Below are 22,696 nucleotides of genomic sequence, written 5' to 3' on the forward strand. Positions count from 1 at the left end.
AAAACAGGATGAACTTTAAATCTCATAGATGACAATGCATGTGAAGTTTAAATATCATCACGATAAACATAGGGGAATGAAATGTTAAAGTGGTATGGAGTAAAGTTCATGCTACGGCACAAGTGTAAAAGAACTATTTGTTCAGCAATGAAATCTCCCTTATTTTATCTAACAAAATAAATATTGTATAGTTTTTTGAGATCTTTTAACTAGAAACAAAAGTATTAACTCAGAAGTAAACCAGTGTAACTAGAAAACATAGTACAGTCAACTCTGTGGAATTACCCGTTTGACAAACCTTTCATATTTCTACATGGATAACATATAAAATGCAGAAAATTCAACATGCTTGTTGAACAAATGTAAATAAGTCATGATTATTGAAAATCAAAGGAACTTTAATACTGTTGTTGAAGTCAAACTTTAGAAAGATTACGATTCTTTGAGTTAAAATGTGAATAAAGCAAATAATAGACTTGAACAAAGCATACATAGGGAACAAAATACTACTAATAGCTATTTCAAGGCTATGGTGGAGTTCATTTTATGACACAAGAACACTCGGTACTTTGCTGTTGAGTATTTTTGAACTGATGTACGAGCTCCACTGTAGCTGTCATTAAAAAGGGCTATTTGCAATATTTTTTTCTCACGATTTGTGCTTCATTTCCATTGAGTATTAGCTTTATTACCACAATACCGCATCCTGTTCTATTTATCTAAGTGGGTCAGGGTCACTATATTTCATAGTTCTTGCACCACACATGATCATTCCCCTGATTGAACGAATAATTTTGAAGAATTGTCTTTGGTGGTGTTCAAATAGGATGACCGGTTAACCCATGACGTTGGTTACATGACTTTTAATGACATCAGTAACTAAGTTTTGATGTTGGTTGCTTTGTCAACCCCTTATGGTTAAATCGGTGTTGCTTGAGCAGACAAATGCACATGAACATTCTTTCAGAACTTTGATTCAAGCTGTTGACTTTTGATTGGCATAAAATACCACATGGTCTCACAACCGGTCTTCTCCTGCGGTACCTCAGCGGACAACCCGTTGATCAACCACTGAATTAGAACGGCTTGAGATACAACCAGTGGCTCTATTAAAATACTTTCACTCAGAGTGCGCCGAGCCCGGGCTAACCGGTTGGCTTATTCAAACACAACCTTTGTGTGAAAGACGAATACAAGCTCGAATGTTATTTACAGCCTTTCCTAGGAACATAGATTGACTTTGAGTAAATGCACTTCACATGGCGGTCTCTAGTGGGGGTTGCCTGCAACTGCTGCGAGTGCTCTCGTCGTTTGACTCTGACGTAGAGGCGAGCGACGGGCTGTGCTGATAGGGTCCCACGTAAGCCTGTCCTCCCTTCGTTTCTCGCTCCAACGACCTCTTCATGTCCAGAGTGGAGCCAGTCGAGGAACTCCAATCGCGAGATATCTCGTGGGAGTTTCGCGATGCAGAGCGGTCCACGAAACACTGGTTCTCGTAAGTCAGGTCGAACGTCGGGTGGACCATTAGGTTGGCAGTTCTGTTTTCGTGCTGGGCATCGTGGGAGTATCTGCAAGAAAATAACAGCTAGTGTTGAAAAGTGTTTTAAAGTTTTTCCTTTGAAATATATTATAAAAATATTTTCAGTAAAAAGAGTAGATATGTTTTATTTTTTACCAGAAACATTTGCCAGATTTTTCCAGGTGGGAAGACTCTGATAGATGCATGCAAATGGGGTCACCAGATGTACCATGGTATTTTTCATTAGCTTAACAGTTAGAATATTTGATATTTTGTATTTAAAATAAATAAGTCAAATGTATGGTAAAATAGATTTTATCCCAATTTTTCAGCACAAAGGTACTTATTCAATTAAAATCAAGTATTTTATTTAAAGAAATTTTCAACCCTTCAAAGTTGTAATCTAAAATACTAAGAATGAAAATTTGCTCGACTTTTCTTGAGGCGTATTTCTGATTTTCAATGCATTCAATAAGCTTGTAAAGGTGTTAAAAATAATAGTGAACATTTAATTTACAGCTGGTTATTCAGTACAAATATAGAAGCATTTTTATGAGTTGACAATTTGTTTTCTGCAAAAAAAAAAAAAAAATCAGAGTTAATTAATTATAGAACTTGAAACTCAAGACTGATTGTCATCACCCACATCAAATAATTGATAAAAGATTTCTATTAAACATTCCACATTTTTTCAAATATCTGGTCGCTCATTGATGTTTAATCATCAATTTTCTTCTCAAATAAATATATATATATATATATTAGAGTACATTCAAGGCCTGATTACTGACTAGGCTTTGGCCTAGCATATCTGCTATTAAGGAGCCCTGAATGGTCAATCAGTCAGTGGCTAAAATTGTGAAGTTAGAATGCAAGAGACCCCAAAAAATGTTTTGGCATTCGGTTCCCTGATATCTTAATCGGGCCCCTGATTACATTGGATTCATAAGTGTCCCTCAATCCCTCTACTTTTCATAGACTTTATCTCTTACTAGACCTGGAATGAACAAACAAAAGTAGCCATACCCTCCAACGAAGGCAGAGAAATCTCCATTGGGAACCCTCGCAGAGCTGGCATCTCCCACGGTATTCTCATAACTCTCATCCATCGAGCAGCTGAACCTCGAAGCAGTCTTCTCGACGGAGTCCAGGCTTCCGTTCATTTTGAGCTGGGGCGTTTTGGGTGCGGATTCGGTCTCGAAGGCCCTCTCGAGTCGCCTCTTGTACCCCAACTCCGAGAAACCGGTCAGTGATCGGTTGGACCTTATGGACGCCCTGATGGAGTTGCGTCTCTCCAGCTTCTCTCGATATCGCTGCCTCGATTTGCAGAGCCAGAATCCTACGCAAAGGACTGCAAACAGCACGGCAAGGCCCGTGATACTGATAAAAGCCAGCGTGAGGGGTTCCAAAAACCATAAGCTGGTGGATACTGTGATTTCTGGGTCTAAAAAAAAGTTTAAAAAATTATATATTGAACTAAACTGTAATATGCATAACGGGCGCAAGCAGAAAATATTTTTAGGGGGGGGGGCACAATTTTTTTTTCACAAGACTCTATCAGCCTTCTCTCTCTCTCTCTCTTTACATCAATATATATTTGTTATTATTATTAATATTATTTAGTCAAATTCCTTAAAATTGTATAAGTTTTGCAATTTATTCAAAAACTGTTGCAAAATCATTAATTGTTCTTATGCCAGAATTGAAATAATGCTAAGAATAAACTTTAAAGTACTTGAAACAACAGTATGGCAGTAAGATGCTCAAATTCATAAATGGAAATCAATACTTGTTAGTACTTCGTTTACTATACTAAAGAAATAAATCAAAATGCATACGAATTTTTATCACCAAAAGCTCTGAACTATTCATATTTTTAAGATCATTCAAGGAAAGAAAAAAACAAGGAACACGTTAAAATGGCATGAAATCGCTTAAAAATACAACAAAATAGTCAATAAAATCACTTACACTTGATGAGTTCTAAATATCCACATTGCATATGTATACTTATAAAATTGTCTACAATCTCTGCTTACTTCGGAACCACTTCGTTTTCTCAAAGCGCGTTCATCTTCGTTCGAATAAAAAAAAAAGAGTATTTTTGAAAATTGTTCAAATTAGCATTCTGGGGGGGGGGGCACGGCCCTGTGGGCCCACCCCATGTTTGCACCCCTGATGTATAACTTCTTAACTTTTCATTACAAGCCGGGGACCCAGGTTCTAACCTGGGTGGCCAGTCGGTGGATTTTCGAGATGCAGAAAATCTTCAGCGCCCATGTCGTATGATTATGCAGCATGTAAAAGATCCCTTGAATATTCGTTTGGCTTAGAGTATCCCTCTGCTAAATTAAATTCCTAGTGCAATTTCGCATCAAATGAGAGCCCAGGTGCCTCCATCTGGTGGAAACTGGGCATCAAAAACACTACTGTGTCATGCATCAGTGCCTAAATGGTGACATACGAAAGACTGATGCATTGTGGGGGAGTGCACTAGGTCTGGTTATGGCTCAGACGCCTCGAGGTGGGTCTCTTATACAGCCAAATTGGCAAGAAAAAAAAGGTTCAGAGTGAAAAATCACTTAAAATAATAAACAGGGATAGAAATTTTTAAAAATGCGAGGCTTGTGCAATGGACCAAAAAATGCAAAATTTCACTGGTTTGTGGTCTAATCTCGCCTTCTGGTTAAAAAAATTAATAAGTTAATACAAAAACAAAATAAAAGTTCCATGACAATACAGAGTTAATGAGCAGTTTTCAAAGGGCAAAAAACAAGTTATACAAACAATATGTGAATGCTGTAGAAATTTCTTAACTTATTTTTTCTTGCAAAGAATACACATAGGGTCATTCTGCACAATACACACTTCATTTTTTGTACTATACAATCAAACACTTTATCATTTATATTTCAGCTGCTGCAGTGGTGTCAGACTGACAGTCCAAGTATGCCATGGCGTTTGTTAGATTGCTATATTTTATTGTGTGATCAATGAAGGAGTTGAACAATTAATCAAAATAAAAAGTAAATGTTTGCCGCACTTTATCATAATTTAAAATTATTATTCATGTAAACATAAAGCTTTTTTAAAGCTACAAATTTGATCCGGATAAACCGGAGATCCGAATGAACGGGAATCTATTGCATTTCGGGACTTATTTCATTGCATAAATAAACTTCATTTTATGCATTTGTTTTTTAGAATTACACAGTGAAACATGTGTATAACGATAACCTGTCTATAACAATATTTTTTTTTTGGTCCCAGCAAAATGTCAGCATGAATGATCAAACTGTCTATAACAATAACCTGTCTATAACAATATTTTTTAAGGTCCTAACAGTATCGTTGTAGACAGGTTTTACTGTACAATAAAAATATCATTTTATTTCAGTAGTATATATGTCATACAAGGCAAACAATATTTTTCCCCTGAACAATTTTGCCTGCAATGTTTACGATTGTAGCGGAAAATTTGTTAAAATATATTTCTGATTAATTTTAACAGTGACAACAAAAAAGCCATTCAACTTTCAACAGATACAAGCAGGTGTATTTTAAATCAAACTTATGATTAATTTTTTGAACTAGCTACAGTAAACTCCCGATCATCCTCAGTATAGGGTGGCACGGTAACCACGAATAAGCAAAAATTGCAGATAATCTGAATAATAAATAAAAAATGATACTACTGTATACAAGGCTCAAAATATGAATAACACTCATACATACATTTAAATTATACCTAAAAACATTGCTACATTGCTTCTACTAACATTGAATATTTGAAATACATGAAGCTGAAAACTAACAATAACACAATCATAAGTTTAAACGAGCTGATGTGTGCATCACATGACTTCCTTTTACTCCAATTTAATGTCATTTTCCCATTATTGGCAATTTCAATGTGATTCAAGAGTTTACTCTCGAAATATCACCACCAGTGGCCAAATTGAAACCAGGCTAAAAAGAATTGCCAAATTTGTCGCCAACTTGGTGACCAAAAGACTGGCGATATATCACCAAGTGTCCGCCAAATTATAACACCACTTGAGGGTACATCGAAATTAACAATGATTTCCCTCCAAAAAGGGGCAAAAGACCCCTTTAGAAACAACGAAATGCAAGGGGAGGTGCACAACTAGACCCCACTAGGAGTCTACATACCAAATTTCAACTTTCTAGGACATACCGTTCTTGAGTTATGCGACATACATAAGCATATATGCACATACGGACGTCAGGAGAAAAGTCGTTGTAATTAACGCGGGGAATGTCAAAATGGATACTTCGAGTTTTTATACGTTCTTAGGCACTTATCTGCGTGTGGTAGGGTTTTAAAAAAAACTCAACATTCATTCGGGGGTGAGCAAAATGGAAATTAAGGCCGAATTTTGAGTGAAATTTTTTTCGCAAATACAATACTTCCTTTTTTCTAAAAGGAAGTAAAACCATTTAATGGCCATTAAAAATTCTGAAATTACCCCTGGATAATCCAAACCGCAGGTAATCCGACCGCCGATAATCGGGAGTTTACCATATAAGCTTAAAAATTACAACAGTTAAAATCTAGCATAGAAACATATCTTACCTCGTTCACACAAAAATGGAAAATACTCCGTACACGAACGGCGGACAACTTTCCTGTTTACCAAAACTGCACACTCGCGAGGGGGAATGTCCAGAGATTGAATCCAAAATCTGTCTGAATAGTGCTGGTAGTAGTATTGCCGTTCCTTCACAAATTCCATCAGTTCATCATGTTTAGTTTTCACGTACGGCATAGAAGCATTGTCGAGCTGTGAAGTGAGATAATTAGATGCAATTAAGATTCAGACAGAAACACAGTGGTAAAAATTATTTCATGTCAAATTTTAAAGCAACAGTTTCCCTTTTGAATTTTGTTAGTAATTTTATCCCTTACAAATTAGGATAATGGCACCAGTAACAGACATGCTTAAGACATCGCTCTCAGGTAAACTCCATTTTTGGAGCCTTTTCATGTATTTAGACTTTTAAAACTATTTTTCTCTCCTGCAACCACATCTCATCTAACGTTTGGCTACTTCTGGATCCTCTGAATGAGTTAATTCTATTTTTATTTGCTCAATCTTGAAAAAAAGGTCCAACCCCCAGTAACACAATTAACACCGACAATTCTGATGATACCCAGTATCAGATAGGTTGAGGAAAGGATGAGTACTGTATTTTCCTCTATATAATCCGCAGAATATCTGTTTAAAAAGTATAAAATTGATGAGGTGCGGATTATCTGTGCATTTTTTTTTTTTTTTAACGCCAATACATTGAACCTCAATATTTCCAGCAGGATTCGCCATTAGAGATCTTGAACTCTGCCTGTATGTTGGTATTTTAACATAGCTTGAATGTTCTTAGCGATCAATTGTTAACCCTGCCTGTATGTTGGTTATATTGCTTGAATGTTCTTCTTACGCGATTCAGGCTATGTAAAATAAACAACATACAGTAAAAAAAGTCTTCTGCACAAGATTAGACCCTTTGCTCCTTTCTTGACTCTTTGACTTTGTCTTCAAGTAATTAGCGTACTATAATGACAATTTCGAGAAGAAATCTTTATTTTTTAGATTATTTTGTTTTTTAATATTGAATATACCTCAAGAGTTATTACTTCTTCACGTTTTTAGTTTAGTTGCTAAAATTGTACAGTACATCAAAACTTCATTTTTTTGCATCGTATTATCTACGGATTATACGAAGTTTTTTTTTCTTCAGGCCGACTTTAGGACCTGCGGATTATTTGCCGCTGCCGATAATATACAGGAGTATATGATAATGGACCGAATTCCCCTTTTCTCTTCAATATGTGCAAAAGTTCTTTATTTTTAGATTTAAAACCTTATAAAATTCAAATGAACATGAAACACCGGCAGACCTTATGGTGTCTGTTCATAACCTTCCGCCACTCCCTTGTAAATACCAACCGGCTCATAAAAGTCACTTTGATAACACTAGATGGTTGCACCGTATTCATGGGCCACAGCAACATCAGTTTTACCTGCTTAAAATTCTTATGATTTAAATCCAAACTTACGACTGTCTACTAATCTGGTGCCGTTATCCTATACTGTTCTCTTTAACAAGGGCATGTTAAAATTGTTTCTTTCCAACAAGCATTTCTTATGGGTTGACAATCTAGTCATTAGAGAGCCCGGGCCAGAAGCAGGCTTGTGCTAGAGAGCATCAAATAGATTTTGAGTTCAGGCTCGTGGTAAGATATTCAATTGTCAATCTCATACAAATTACTAAGTACAGTCGAACTTCCATATATCGAACTTCCACGTATCAAAATTTTCTATATATCGAAATCCCAGCAAATTTATATGTCCATTACATAGAAAAAGTGTTCTATATATCGAAAAAATCTCTATATATCAAATTTTTTTTTGAGACATTCGTAGATTTTTTTTTTTCCACTTTCGACTTTGTCTCATGAAAAATGAAGGTTAGAGGAGAAAATTATGTTCACTAAAGGTTGCTACAAAACTCATAAGGAATCTGGGGTTGGGGGGTGTGTAGAAAGGTCGTTGTTTCGTTCTGGAGTTCTTAAATTCTCTCAAGTTTATTTCAAATCTTAGTTGTAACCAGTAGCATAGTAAAATCAGTTTCAAGTTCTCCCTTTTGTCTGTTGATTATCATTCCTTGTCTTTTTAGCTTCAGTGAAAATCATTCAAGTTAAGTAGATTTATTTTTTACTTTTCTCTCGATTTGTTAAAACGAAAATCCCCTAATGTTGTGGATCAAGTTCAATTGCCGAAGAATGAAGATGTATGAAGGTACAAAAATGTAATTTCTGTTATTTTTTTAATGATTAACTTTTATTTAATTCCATGCTCGTATAAATTAGAAATTGGGTTTCGTACATGACAATTAGCTTTAATTTTAATGTTTTAGGAGATTTTTAGGATAAAAAAAGATTGTTTCTGTATATCGAAATTTCTTTACATCTAATTTTTTTCCGACAATTTGCTACTTCGATATACGGAGGTCCGACTGTAAATGGACATAATATGCATGAAAAAAAGGGCATAATAATCGATTGGCACTTAAAGAATGTGAGAATAGTTTCTTTGAAGATTAGATTGCTATAATTGTTGGAGGATGGTTAGAGAAGATAAGTCTATCACTTAATCTCCCACTCATTGCACCCAGATTTTACTAAATCAAGTCATTTGTTGGAAGTCAGTATGGATTATTAGGGTCAAAAAATGTTTTGGTCAACAATTAGAAAAAGTACTATTTTGCCAGGATTCGAAAATATCCACTAGTTTGATATGTATCGGATATTTTGATGTATATCCGATATTTTCAATCAACACAAACTAAAGTCTTCAAAATAGTAAATGCATCCTCAAATTACTCTTTATTTTCTATATTATCATTACAATATGTAGACTTAAAATTAAGGTTTCTTTCCTTACTTATATCTAATATTTCATTTTACATTTTTATCAATTTTTAGTAAAGTTAATTTAGCATTAGCTGTTTTACTCATTTTCTTCTTTACACAGTTGTATGATTCAGGAATTAAAAAAATATGCATTAGTTGGTGCACAGTCATAAGACATTTTCTTTTTTTTTCTGACCAATGTTTAGTATTTAATTAGGCAATTTTAATATGAATTACAATTGTTACATTACTAATATATTTATGAACATAAAATAAAAAGGAATATTATATAATATTAATCATGTATTAATACATCATAAAAGTATAATACATACCTTTTTGGTTATTTTTAATAAAAAATAAACAAAATTACTATGATTATTAATTTTTATATTGAAAATATGGTAGTTGAAAAAATAAATATCGAAAATATCAAAATATCATGATATTTTCAAAGTAAATATCAGATATATATCGACTGATATATATGGGCAAACCCTGTGTTTTGCAGAACTTTTTTTTTCTTTTCCTTCTTTCTGATGATCAATTTCTATTTGATGAAGACAGTATGATTGCACCACTAAAATTGTTCGCAGCAATACATTATGCAGCCAAATGATGTAAACTATGAGTCACCATTATACATATTTCTATTTTAAAAAAAGGAAGAAATGGAGCATGAATGTCACCCTATTTTGAGGTAAAATATTATTTGTAAAGAAAATGTATGTAAGTTATGTTAGTTGAACTTATCTCAAATTTCAGGGCTGAGAAAATTTTGAGAGAGAGGTTTCAATACAGTCATTAAAAAATGGCAATTGAAACATTCGTCAAAGACTTAACTAATTAAAAAAGTAACTAATTAATATATATATATATGTGAGTAAAAAGAATAATGAAAAAAAAAACAATATCTTATGCATTGAAATCTAATTTTAAGCTAATAACTGTTATTTAAAACTTACTTCACAAAACCGTTTTGCTTCAGCATAAGTCATTACTCCACCAACATAGAGAAAACAAGTGTCCCCAATTTTCTTCCAACCACCAGCACATTTACCTAAAATCACATTTTTCAACTTTTTATTCTTCATTAAACATGTCAAAAAAAGTGTTGGCTCATATATCTAAAACAAATGCCACATAATCTGGAATAGCATTTGCATCGTAATTATCAGGCAACAATTTTGAGGAGGGGAAGAAAAAAAAAGAGAGGGCAAGTTTTAAAAAATCATTCAATTTCTGATTGATTGATACAAAAATGATCTTAAAATGCAGTGAAGCACCATTTATACATTTCTGAAGGAGCTGTAAGGAAAAAGAATATAAATGAAAAGAACATATAACAGGTATATTCAGTAAATTACTGCCCCTTAGCCAAGGCTAAAGCAGAAATACATGAAATACACCGCCAGCGTGTATTGTGGCGGTAATTTACTGAATATACCATGCCTCGCCTTCAATCCTCAAGTTGAACCGAACCATTGCTTCAGTCACTCGTCTGGTCTGCGCTAATTCTATATTAGCTACCAGTTTGTTTCCCACTCCTGGCTTCCTTAAGAGGTTTTCCATCTCCAGCTCAGTCACTTTCCTATGCCGGGCTGATGAGTGCTAATAAGCACGAAACTGCAGTCCTCGGCTGGAAATGACTGAGCTGGCGGTGTATTTCATGTATATAATAGGTATATATTAATATGTATTAAACTCTGCAGGGACTAAATTAAAAAATGTATAATTGATTAAAACATATAAATGGTGCTTCACTGTAGTTCAAACAGAAAAAAATTTAGTTTGATACAGTGAATCCCAAATCACCAACATCTGAAGCACAACCAACATTACTGTCGTTGTTGCCCTTTTCTCATTTCTCTATGATAAACAGGTATTAAGATACCAATAAAAAATGAAATATGCCATTAATTAGAGGTAAAATTCAGGAAAATAAGTCACTGGTCCAATGAACTAGTAACTATGAAATTTCAATAATTAGCAGATACTTTTAGAAGTCCATTCTAATGTCCTGGTATTAAAAAATGAAAGACAAATTATGTAAAATAAAAAATAAAAAAAATTAACAGGACCAATGAATTCAATCAGCAGTTTTCAATAGACATCGCTGAGGGACTGGGAAAGAGAAGAGGACAACAGGCATTTTTTTTTCCAACAATGCTGCTAAGGGAATTAAGCCAACAGCTTATCTTTGTTGTTATTTTGGGAGGAACACAATGCGGCGGCAAAAGCAAGGTTATAATACTATAGAAATTTCTTAATCTTTTCTTGCAAAGAGAACATTAATCATTGTAAATCAAGTTGCAGACTTTGTCTTCACAGTTTCAAACGAGCTGATGTGTGCATCACATGACTTCCTTTTACTCCAATTTAATGTCATTTCCCCATTACTGGCAATTTTACTGTGATTCAATAGTTTACTCTCTAAATATCACCAACAGTGGCCAAATTGAAACAGATTTAAAAACAAAAAAATCGTCAAATTTGTCACCAAGTTGACGACAAAACTTGGCGACCAAAAGACTGACCATATAATGCCAAGTGTCCGCCAAATTATAACACCACTTGAGTTTACATCGAAATTAACAATGATTTCCCCCTAAAAAGGGGCAAAAGACCCCTTTAGAAGCACCCGAATGCAACCAAAAGGGGAGGTACACAACTAGATTCCACTAGGAGTCAATGTACCAAATTTCAACTTTCTAGGACTTACCGTTCTTGAGTTATGCGACATACATACACACATACATATATACGAACAGTAAATACAGGCGTCACGAGAAAATTTGTTGTAATTAACTCGGGAATTGTCATTATGGATATTTCGCGTGTCTATACGTTCTTAGGCACTTATCCAAGTGTAGTCGGGTCAAAAAAAAAAAAAAAAACTCAATATTCATTCGGGGGTGAGTAAAATGGAAATTATGGTCGATTTTTGAGTGAAAATTTTTCGCAAATACAATACTTCCTTTTTTGTAAAAGGAAGTTAAAATGATGCTAAAAACGTTTGAAAGAAAAAAAAGGAATAAAACCATGCTGTCCCCGTAGATCACTAAAATTTATATTCTGCAGGTTAGTTAGATGTTTTGGTTGTACTAGACCAGTGGCCCATTGTTAATTTTGAGCCTTGCATTAATAATAAGGATTAAGTTGCTTGCTGAACATACAAGAGCAGTGAAAGCTGGGGATGTGGTGAAAATGGAGTAAACAGCATTGGGGTCAAAACAACAGAGAGTTTAATTTGTTAGAACAACAACATTAAATCACCAAATGAGATTAGCATTCAATTTGAATAATTATTTTTTAAAGAAAAACTGTGGGTTGTGTTCAGGATTATACAGTACTTTTCATTAATTTAATTGCTCACTGAACAAAAGGGAAATTTAACAAATAATAGTCGGACAATGATCAATACTTAAGCTGAGCAAGAATTATTAGAGTAAAATTATTCTTTTTGCAAGTTGCCTAAAACTTTTGGCACCTAAAATTTAAAAGCGAAGCTTCAATAAGTCGAAGTTGCAGGGAATGTGAAAAAAAAAATAGAATTATCGAAAATTCATCTTATCAAATACAGAAACATAACTATAGAATAATATAAAATAATACCATTGACCCATTAAATTTATAATATGAGCAAAAAAGATTATACAAATCCTACAATGTGCTGTACAGCTACAAAACGCGTAATTATAATTCAAAAGAAACATAAACATACCACTTAGCACACTGCTGTTATCGTGCAAGTATGGATAATATTCTACTTCCAAAAGTTCTTCAAAGTCGCTATAATCTTTGATTCTCCCAGAAATCGCTGCCGTTCCGTTGAATCCCCACCAGTTCATCTTTGCATCAATGAAACTCTCTCTTGCATTATATCTGGGAAGGAAAAAACAGCAAATTAAAGTATAAATACATAGAATTCAATACTAATTTAATAAAAAAAATTGTCTAGCAGACCAAGGGAAAAAAACCAAGTGTTTTTACTAATTTTTCAAAACGTTTCTGAAGTACTAAGTACAGTTCAAGCTCAAAATAATTCAAAAAGTGAGAATAAAACAAACTGTTAAAATAAATTATTAACTTAAAAGCATTTTGCTGAATTCTAAGAGATACTTTGAATAGGATTTTCATCAAAGCAATAAGGAAACTCTTTCTTATGCACCTGTCTTACAATGTAGAGATTGATTAAAAATTGTTATTTACCGAATATAACCAAAGATTCTGATAATGCAGTTAGATGTGTACTTCTTACTTCTGACATGACAATCACACCATGTGAGCGTTTTCACGCATAAGTTTTGCTTAGAAAATTCTAATTGTTAGTATGGTTTGAATAATAAAATAGCTACATTTCATGATTTTTTAAATCTCTTTCAAAAAAACTATCCTAATTTTAAGATGAAAAGCTCCTTTGGCATATACGCTGCTTCCATGCCTCATGAAAGTTCATTGAATAACTTGCACCTCAAATACACTACGGCAAAACATGACGTTTGCATTTATTTTGTAATTCACTTCTATATTCATGTAATTAACATAATGTGAACATAATTATAAACAGTAATAAGTCAATTCCATGAAAAATTGTCCTGGCAATTTTTTCCCCCATGTAATATTGAAAGAAATCTCGTTTTTGAATCAAAAAATGCCAACTATTTTTAATTCTAGCAACAATTTTGAGTTAAAAACATTTTTTCTACACAATTTTTTTTTAAATTATATATATTTCAGCTTTTAAAGTAACATGAATTGTGACTTGTTAAATAAATTAAATGCAATAATTATTTTCCACACACAGAGAAACTGTTCTTTTAAGCAAAACACACTTTCATAAAAAAGGGGGGGGGGGGCTGATTTTTTAAAATTATTAGCACAATCTCTGAATGCAAAAGAGTAATCAAAACCCTTATCCAACAGTTGCTCAGACTGGAGGAGAGGAGAATAGTGCTTATTTTTTCCTCTGACATAAAGGGTTTAGAAGGCTAAACAAAACATCCTTTGAAAAAAAAATGGATGCAAGACTAGAGTTCATGCATCAATGAAAATAGCTTTCTAAATATTTCTCAGAGTAAGAGGGATTGGGGGGGGGGGGGCATGATGCCATACAAGTAATAACCAGATTTTGTGACATACCAAGGCATAAAATAGTAAAATTGTACTGTATTTACTAAAATTTCTGAATGAATCAATTGCTGCTTCTATCCCAACTAAAGAGAACATGATTTACTACGGTTTTTACATTCATATTTTAGCAGTTAGTCCTTATTTTCACCTCTATTCTGAATAATCATCACTGCAATATTGAAACAGCTTGGACAAATCTAATTCACCTTTGTTAACGTTATCCATTTTGTAATAAGAAATTTTTAAAACAAAACAAGGATTCTTAAGAACTTACTAGCAATAATTAATATTTTATCTTTCAGAAAAAAAAAGCTTAAAGAAAAAATTTAAAAAATATTAACAGCATATGCTTACAGGCTCCTGTTCCTTGCCGAAAGTTCAAAATCGTTGTCGGGGTTAACCAAATAGTTGTGGTTAAATTGTTGTCCAGCTTTGCCAGCAATGATGGTGCTCTTGTCCCAGATATCCGTTGCTACATTTCTCCAAAACCAATTTTTTTCACATGTTTGGAATGATAAAGGCATGCGCTGAAAGCCTCTGACATCAAGTAAATGCTTTCCAGTGTTGTTATATGCAAGGTTTTCGGTCAAGTTTGAAATAACCTATGGAATAAATATAGATAAATTTTTAAAAGAAAGAAAACATCCTTGTACAAAACAAATAACCACAAAAGTAGATTATTACAATATGATTTGACTGGACTGTCATTCATTCATTTATTCATTTTTTAATGTGGTTTTACTTTTGCCAGTCAGGACTACAGAATTGTTTGTAAACAATACATAAATTACATGAAATACACCGCCAGCTCAGTCAATTCCAGCCGAGGACTGCAGTTTCGTGCTTATTAGCACTCATCAGCCCGGCCCCCACGAGCTGATGAGTGCTAATAAGCACGAAACTGCAGTCCTCTGCTGGAATTGACTGAGCTGGCGGCGTATTTCATGTGTTTCTGCCTTAGCCCCGGCTATAGGGCGGTAACTTACTGAAAATACATAAATTGTTTACACATAATACACTCAAAAACATTGAAAATAGCACTCCAAGAAAGGAGAAAGATATAATTGTGTCCATCTGCCTCAAGACAGCATCAGAAGTTTAATTAGCTCAATGTCGGACCATATTGCGGCAAGTGTTGCAGCAAAAAGTGGTACAATGCGCTATTAAAGTAGCACTGTATTTGTCTCATTTCTTAGCCTGTATTTGTTTAATTGTCTAGATTTTGGGATCAAGTGTATCTCTCATCTGTATTATTCTGTACATTAAATTTCTCTTCAATCCAATGCTTCCTTCTTGGGGCACTATTTTCAGTGTTCCTGAGTGTATTTTTAGTTACAGACAGCTGAAAGTAAAATTGTTAACACATCGTTTAGATTGAGATTCTAAACAATTTTGTGTACACTAGGTTGTGATGTTTTTCTTTTTACAACTCAAAAAATCTTTCAAAAATTCTAAAAAAAGAAGGGTCAAATCAACATTGTCATAATACTAAAAGCCTATCGCATTTGCCTCGAAAAGTGAACTTTCCTCAATACCCACATTGACTTCTGGTACAGAGTACAGCGCTACCTAGCAGCAATCCAACGATTGCGTTGCTAGGCAATGGATCCAAATCAATTTGTTAATTGGTTAATCTCTAAGTTCAAAATTAGAACTTAACCAAATGCTAAATTTTTCGCAATTAATTTCCAATGCCTTTGATAGATGGCAGTGGCCTCCGTATCACAAGGGCGAACCCAGAATTTTTTTCAAGGGAGGGGCGATTGATTTTTACTACATACTTTTTACTATGTATACTGATTTTAAAATATTGATCACAAAAATTTTTGACTTTCATTCCGAAACAGTTCCGGGATATAGTCATACCCCCTCCCCTTCTCCCAACATCAATGAAACTCACCTAAATTTGTGTTTTTTGAACTTCATTTTCGAAAAATTACTAGTGAAATGTCCCTCAAGGGAAGGACGATCGCCCCTCCCTTGTATCCGCACCTGCCGTATCAACATTGACTGGTTCTTGTTCCCTCATTTTGAGTTTAATTTTGCTCTATATTAAAAGTGAGAAAGCGATTGGCATCGAGTATTATGGAGACATTGGGTTAAATATACCAAACTTTTGTTCTCAATTATACTAATAGATATATTTTCATCTTGAAAATATTTGGTAGCTTATCTGTTTATGCCAATGTTAGAACTAGGATTGACATAGTACTGATAAACAAAAAATTCTGCATTACAAATCCATAGTTGAACTCTGACGTGAGTCAGAGTTCAACTATGGTTTGAGTCTGCCAAAGCCTCGGCCACAGAAATTGGCCCTTGATTGAGGATGTGACCCATTCAGCTCCACTCTTAACAGAATAACTTAGCTACACATGCATGAATTGAATTGTATCGACAGTGCTCAAACAAGTTTGATTTATATAATTGAACTTTATTAGTATAATTCAGCATATCAAGCAGCAATCTTTTGGAATTTAATTGAAAAAAGTTTAAATGAAATTAGCCTCACTCGTCTATTTCCACTGAGACCTTGAAAAAAAAAGTAAATAAATAAAACAATAAAATACCTGTGATACAAATATTGTGTCTCTATACTGGGCATAGTTTCTTGTGAAGTAATTCCTAAACACATTGATGTACTGGAATGCACCAGCTTTCCTGCCCTGGAAATTCAAAACTTCCCTGTTCCTGTTCTCGGTAAAAAGGTTGTTGACGATAACTCCATCCAGCGCAGAAACTGCCGTTCGGGAATCCACCCTGAGCAGTAGACCACCCTGGTTCTTCATGATCAGGTTGTTATAGAAGTACAATTCTTTCGCATTCTGCACATCTAGTAAAATGGCGCTGTTTCCTGCCGTGAAGTTTCCAAACAATTCTCTGCCGTTGTTGTCGATGCGATTGTATCTGAGAGTAATGGCTGGTGTTATTTCGCCTGCACTTCTGTAAGCAATACCTTCTAAACCATTGTTAGAAATTTCAGAATAGGACACATTGTGCTGAGAATTACGAGCTGTAACATAAAAAATATACATAAGCTTCAAATTATATCATAAAAGCATGAATATTTTGCATTAAAACATTGACTTTTTATTATACTTGCTCTGCCATTAGCTCTTATATCTTTGCCAAACATAAAAATGAATAAGAGTAATTACAAATTAATTTCAATGTTAGTTAATAAATTAATTTCAAGGCTGAACTTAATCAAGCATAGAACTTTGGAAACTTTACTAACACTGAATTCATAAAGATTTTCTACATGAACTACCACTTACCCTCAAAAATAAAATCTTTAAGTTTTTAATATAAGCTTGGGTGAAACAAGTGATATTCATTGTCTCTTTGCTTTAGTGACATGGGAGCTCATAAATTAAATTTTAAGTGGGGGGGGGGGGGATCAGATATTTTCCCCATGGTTTAGGAGAATATTTTCCCCATAAAAACCAATTTCAATACAGATTAGTTATTAAAATTTGACATTTTTAATAACTTATTCATTAAAATCGTTGGAGAAGAAATGTTTTTACATTTTTACAAAGAAAAAAGCGCTGAAGGCAAAGAAGTTCTAATTTCTAGGGTGGGGGGGGGGGGGCATATTGGCGCCCATGTTTAGTGATCGAGTTGTCTCTTGATTCGTGATTCTTTTATTCAAATCATAAATCATTAGAGTTTTTAGTCATAGGCTTTTTACTCAAAAATATGAAATTGAAGAAAGAAAGCTCAGTATTATTTTTACAACTAATGTTGGATCTATCCCTTAACTGTTTTTGCAGAATTATTTTTAACAGAGCCTATAAAAAACAAAAAAGCTAACAAGTTAATTTTATAACCAGAAGTTCATTACAAATTTGTCATACATCACATATCATTTAAAAAAATGTATTAACTTCTTGAAGAAAAAAAATCTTACCTTTAGGATGTGATATTGGCAATGTTACAACTTCAGCAATAAACCCATGATCCTCACTTCCACCAATAGTGTGAAGCAGTATGCTTAAAGTGCTGTCTGTAGAGACATAAAACTTGGTCACATTTTCATATCCGTGATGCCATCCAATATTAGCCACCTGTGGAGTGGTATCATTAAAGACATCGCCATCATATATCTGTATGAAATCCGGTTGGGCAGCGTACTTGGTCCCATCGAACAGGTTGAACTGTAGCAGCCTGAAACCGACCTGCTTTCCATAGTGCAGAGAGCTGAATATCTTTACACAGTCAACAGGTTGGTTGTCATACTTGTAGTAAAGCAGAATTCTATTCTCCACACTCATTTCCTTGTTCATATCACACATGTCCACCATGCCAAATATACCGTAAGACATATCGATGGACTTCAGTGGATCATATCCCAGCTTTGACACTGATGCATCACCAAAAGATTCACCAGTTAAAGACAGAATATTGATACCAATGCCCATATTGTTACTGATGATGAGGTTGTCGAACGACAAGCTGCCGGACACTCCAACAGTTTCAATGCCATGGGATGCACTTTCAGAAATATTGACGTAATTAATCAGAATTTCCCTCTGTACCAACTGAAGTGCAGCACTTTTTTCATTATGGAGGACTCCAGCACCTCTGATGTGGACATATTCCAAGCGAGACGAATCACTCATCACGTAACTGAGCGTTGGCCTATTCAGAGGGGAATCGGAAGTCTCGAAATTGGGGATGGAGAAACGAATTCCACCCCAGTGTTCTTCTGAGCCTACCAGTGTTTCAGAGCCACAATATACATACACATAATCTCCATCGAAAGGACACTTGTAGCTCTCAATGTAGCCATTCAATCTATACTCACAATCACCCAGTGCCGATTCTGTACCTATACATTCCAACGGATGCGGCCAAGTTCTAACACGTGAAGTCAACGTAGGAACCATGTCTAACCTCGGTCCAAAAGCCAACTGAACATTCAAATTATTATAACCTAATTCCTTGCAGACAACCTGCGCGTTCCTTTCCGTAAATCGAGCATCACATATTGGAACCCACTGCTCAGTAGTAGCGTTGTATATTTCCAGAAAACCATCTTGCCTTTTCTCATCACATTTCTCATCAATGCACAGTCTGGACTTGATCGGTATGGTTTTTCTGCGGAATCTTCTCTCGTCAAAAATCCTGGCCGGTTTCATGACGATTGGACTGCTGGATTTACCGACAGCAACAATGTCCCCGAGAGCTAATATTCCAACACTAGGGTAAAACTCGATCACAACTCCAGGATCCAATTTGAGAGTGACACCTGGCATAATAGTTAAGTCAGCAGTGACTACATATGGTGTGCTTTTCCAAGGCAATGTCAAGTCACTGTACAAGCGTCCATTCAGATATCCGCTGGTAGTCAGTGTTTGATCACTGGAATTAAATGATATAACTCCACCATCAATATTTTCTGTTCCAAGGTAGGGATTAAAATCCGCAATGGTATATCCGTTCCAATCATCAAAATCAAATATCCTTTTTTGTATCTCAGCAGGATCAATGTATCCCCACCAGTTCCTACCCACATTAATTTTGTTCTTGACGGATCCGGTCAGCACGCCCGTCAGTAACTCAAATTGCAAATTCGGATTGTTAAATATATTTCTGGTAACGTTAATCAACTGAACACCTCGAATGGCAAGAGCATAACTGGTAGGCTGATATCCAAATTTTTGCCCAAGGCCTATGTCCCGATTATTCGCGATAATATTTCTGTGAAAACTTGCAGGTATCAGTCCAAATTTATTAGCATGGCTCTTTAAATTAAATTCTACCCCAAATACTGCTGAATTATCGGTTATCACATTTTCTTCAATCAAAAGTTCTTTCTCCATTCCGTAAAACCCCATAATTCCTTTCTTGCAGTTATTCCTCTGGAAACGATTGCCCGACATGTTCACCTTTGCAAAATGCCCGCTTATCAAAAATTCAAACTTTCGGTTGTTCATCAGAGAACACTTGTGCATTGAAAAAGAGTGGGTGTAGTTTTCAGAGTACTGCCAAACATAAGGAAGACGAACATCGATTCCGCCTTCAGCGTTGTCCTCGATAGCTGTGTTGTTGATGGTCCAATGAAAAAGATTATTAGAATTCCTGATATCTCTACTGTAATGCAGCAAGCCCTTAGAATTCCTGTTTATTGTAGTATTAATAATGGTGTAGTTGATCTGAAAAATAAATGCTTTATTTATTACTTTCTATTTGCATAATACTAAAGATATTTCACAGCTAAAGTAATCTTACGTATTTTTTAATGCATGTCTCACATAAATACACCATGTAACTAATATACACATTATTGCTTTCTTTTATGCAACATAGGCATCTATATCTAGCCTTTGATAGCATAATAGCATACAAAAAAATGAGGTAAATTAAACAAATCTGTTTATGTGTATGGGATAAAAGTCAAATCAGGTGTTTTAAACATAGTTGAATTGAATACTTCAGAAAGGGCTTAAGTCTTACTGATTTCCAAAGGACTTACGCCCTTTCTGAAATAATCAATTCAGGGGTTGTTGTTTTTTTTTGTACTTTTAAAGACATGAATTTCAAGTTAAGTTAACATTTTTATATGTAAACTGATGATCAAAATTGCTCCAGTTTTTAAAACAATGTTTTAAAAGCTAATTTTTAAATTTAAAAAAAAAAAAACATATCAAAACAATTTCTTTGAATCATTTCTTAAATCCTGCATATCAGAATAAGAATAATAAATGGAAAATCAGTATAATTAAAACATAAATTGCAAAAACGTTATAGGCACATTTCAGTTACAATGAATCCCTTTATCAACCCTTTTAGTTGCAGTCTTTGGACGCATAAAATTTGAGTGAAAACCGCTTATAGCTCTGCTCTCATTATTTAAATCTTACAAATCACAACTTTATGCATTGATAAAGTAGTTCCTTCTAACCCCAATAAACGTATCAACAACATTTTGAATTTTTGCATTTTAAATACATTGGCTTACATACACTTTATTGTTCCTATACAAAGATAAACCTTTTACTATCAATAGAATTTTAAAACATTAAATGCAAATTCATACTTCAGCAAGGTTCTTAATAACTGGATCCCAAAATGGCGTCCATACAAAAATGGCCTCCATCTTGCTTCCAGAAATCACTGTATTGGTCACAAGTATGGTTTCGTTGGTGTAGCGATGAAAATGGTCACCGTGATCGCTTATATCTCTGTTGAAATGGTGGCTGTATATTCCTCTGCCACAGTCGGTTATCCTCGCAGAATCTATGTGAATTGTTGGATGACTCTCCCATGGAGATCTGTCTCTTTGTCCTACAAATATGAAATGATGTTGTTAATGTTGAGTTAGTGACCCAAAATGTCTAATTAATTGCTTATGTCGTCATTTGTGCTGAAACTGATATAAAAAGAAAGTAATACATTCTCAATTTAAAGGAAACAAATTACACTCAAACTAGTTTTTTTCTTTGTGAGAAAAACGGGTTTGCTGAAAAGACAAAATTAAGAGATTTTTTTTCTGAAGTTTCATTGCATCTATAAAATACAGTAAATCACTTAGTACACAGTGTAGTACACGGCGTATCATCATTTTTATGCATGTCTCTCAATTGTATATTGAAAGACTTGACCAAAAGTACATAAAAATAGGAGAAATGAATGCTATTAAACATTCCTTTTTGCATTTGTTTCCATGGGCGGATTTATGGGGGGTCAGAGGGGGGCAATGCACCCCCCAGTTTTGGGAGGACTTTATATAGTAACAACACATCTTCCAAAAAAATTTTTAAAAATCTTTTTTTTTTTCTTTTTTGACTTGTTCAGAAGGGAGAAATTTTATATTTGGATTATTATTTGGATTTATTGAGGGGGGGCATAGAGGGGCAATGCACCCCAGTTTTGGGAGGACTTAAATTAGTAAGAACACATTTTCCAAAATCTTAAAACAAAAAAAAATCATTATTTTTTTTCTTTTTTGGATAGTTTAATGAAAATGAAGAGAATAGCGAATGTCCTTTTCTGATGGGAGAAAAGGAAAAAAAAAAGAACATTAAATACAAATAGTACAGCTGTCACTGGGGTGCTATATAGATGCCTATATTCACTATTTTGGACTGAAAACCATTTGGGCAAGTATATAAATGAAAATATAAGCTAAACATTCAGCTGCAACTATTATAATAATTGACAAGTATTAAATTAGAACCTAAAACAAAGAGAACCCCCCTCCCCCATTGCGCTAACAGAACGATCTACTCATTATGATTTGTTTTCTTTCTCAGAATGTTTATTTTCAATTTGCGTGGCTTCAAAAACGAGATATTTTGTGTTCTTACAGACAAAACATTTTGAAGAACCTTCTGGAATTCACACGTTCAGATTGGTAAAATTGTAAAAATCCTTTAACCGTAAAAACTGACGAATTTTCATAAAAATTACAAAAATCTGCAGGTAAGAGTGAATTACATATAGGGCCGGATTTGCCTATAAGATAAATAAGCCATAGCTTCGGGCTACTGCTTCGAAGTGGGTCCGTAACTCGCAAAAAATTGCATGATTTGTTCCTTAAAAAATGAAAAGTGCTTGAAAAAACTAATTTTATCTTCAAGTGCTTGAAAACCTTGAATATT

At 34.3% G+C, this 22,696-nt stretch overlaps 1 protein-coding gene across 1 annotated transcript in view; it reads right to left on the bottom strand.

The window, feature by feature from the left end:
- Nucleotides 1–303: 303 nt before the first annotated feature.
- The window catches only part of LOC129224231 (protein bark beetle-like), a 162,217-nt gene continuing 139,824 nt past the window's right edge, over nt 304–22,696 (bottom strand). Inside the window, exons 8-16 of the mRNA XM_054858652.1 lie at nt 21,133–21,380; nt 18,001–20,248; nt 16,658–17,100; nt 14,442–14,689; nt 12,679–12,839; nt 9,920–10,014; nt 6,117–6,324; nt 2,546–2,963; nt 304–1,568 (exon numbers count right to left, since the gene is read on the bottom strand). Coding sequence (XP_054714627.1) covers nt 1,256–1,568; nt 2,546–2,963; nt 6,117–6,324; nt 9,920–10,014; nt 12,679–12,839; nt 14,442–14,689; nt 16,658–17,100; nt 18,001–20,248; nt 21,133–21,380 — 4,382 coding nt within the window. The 3' untranslated portion in view covers nt 304–1,255. The remainder of the gene's footprint in view (nt 1,569–2,545; nt 2,964–6,116; nt 6,325–9,919; nt 10,015–12,678; nt 12,840–14,441; nt 14,690–16,657; nt 17,101–18,000; nt 20,249–21,132; nt 21,381–22,696) is intronic.

The sequence above is a fragment of the Uloborus diversus genome, chromosome 6 (assembly GCF_026930045.1).
Source record: "Uloborus diversus isolate 005 chromosome 6, Udiv.v.3.1, whole genome shotgun sequence".
NCBI classification, from domain to species: Eukaryota; Metazoa; Arthropoda; class Arachnida; order Araneae; family Uloboridae; genus Uloborus; species Uloborus diversus.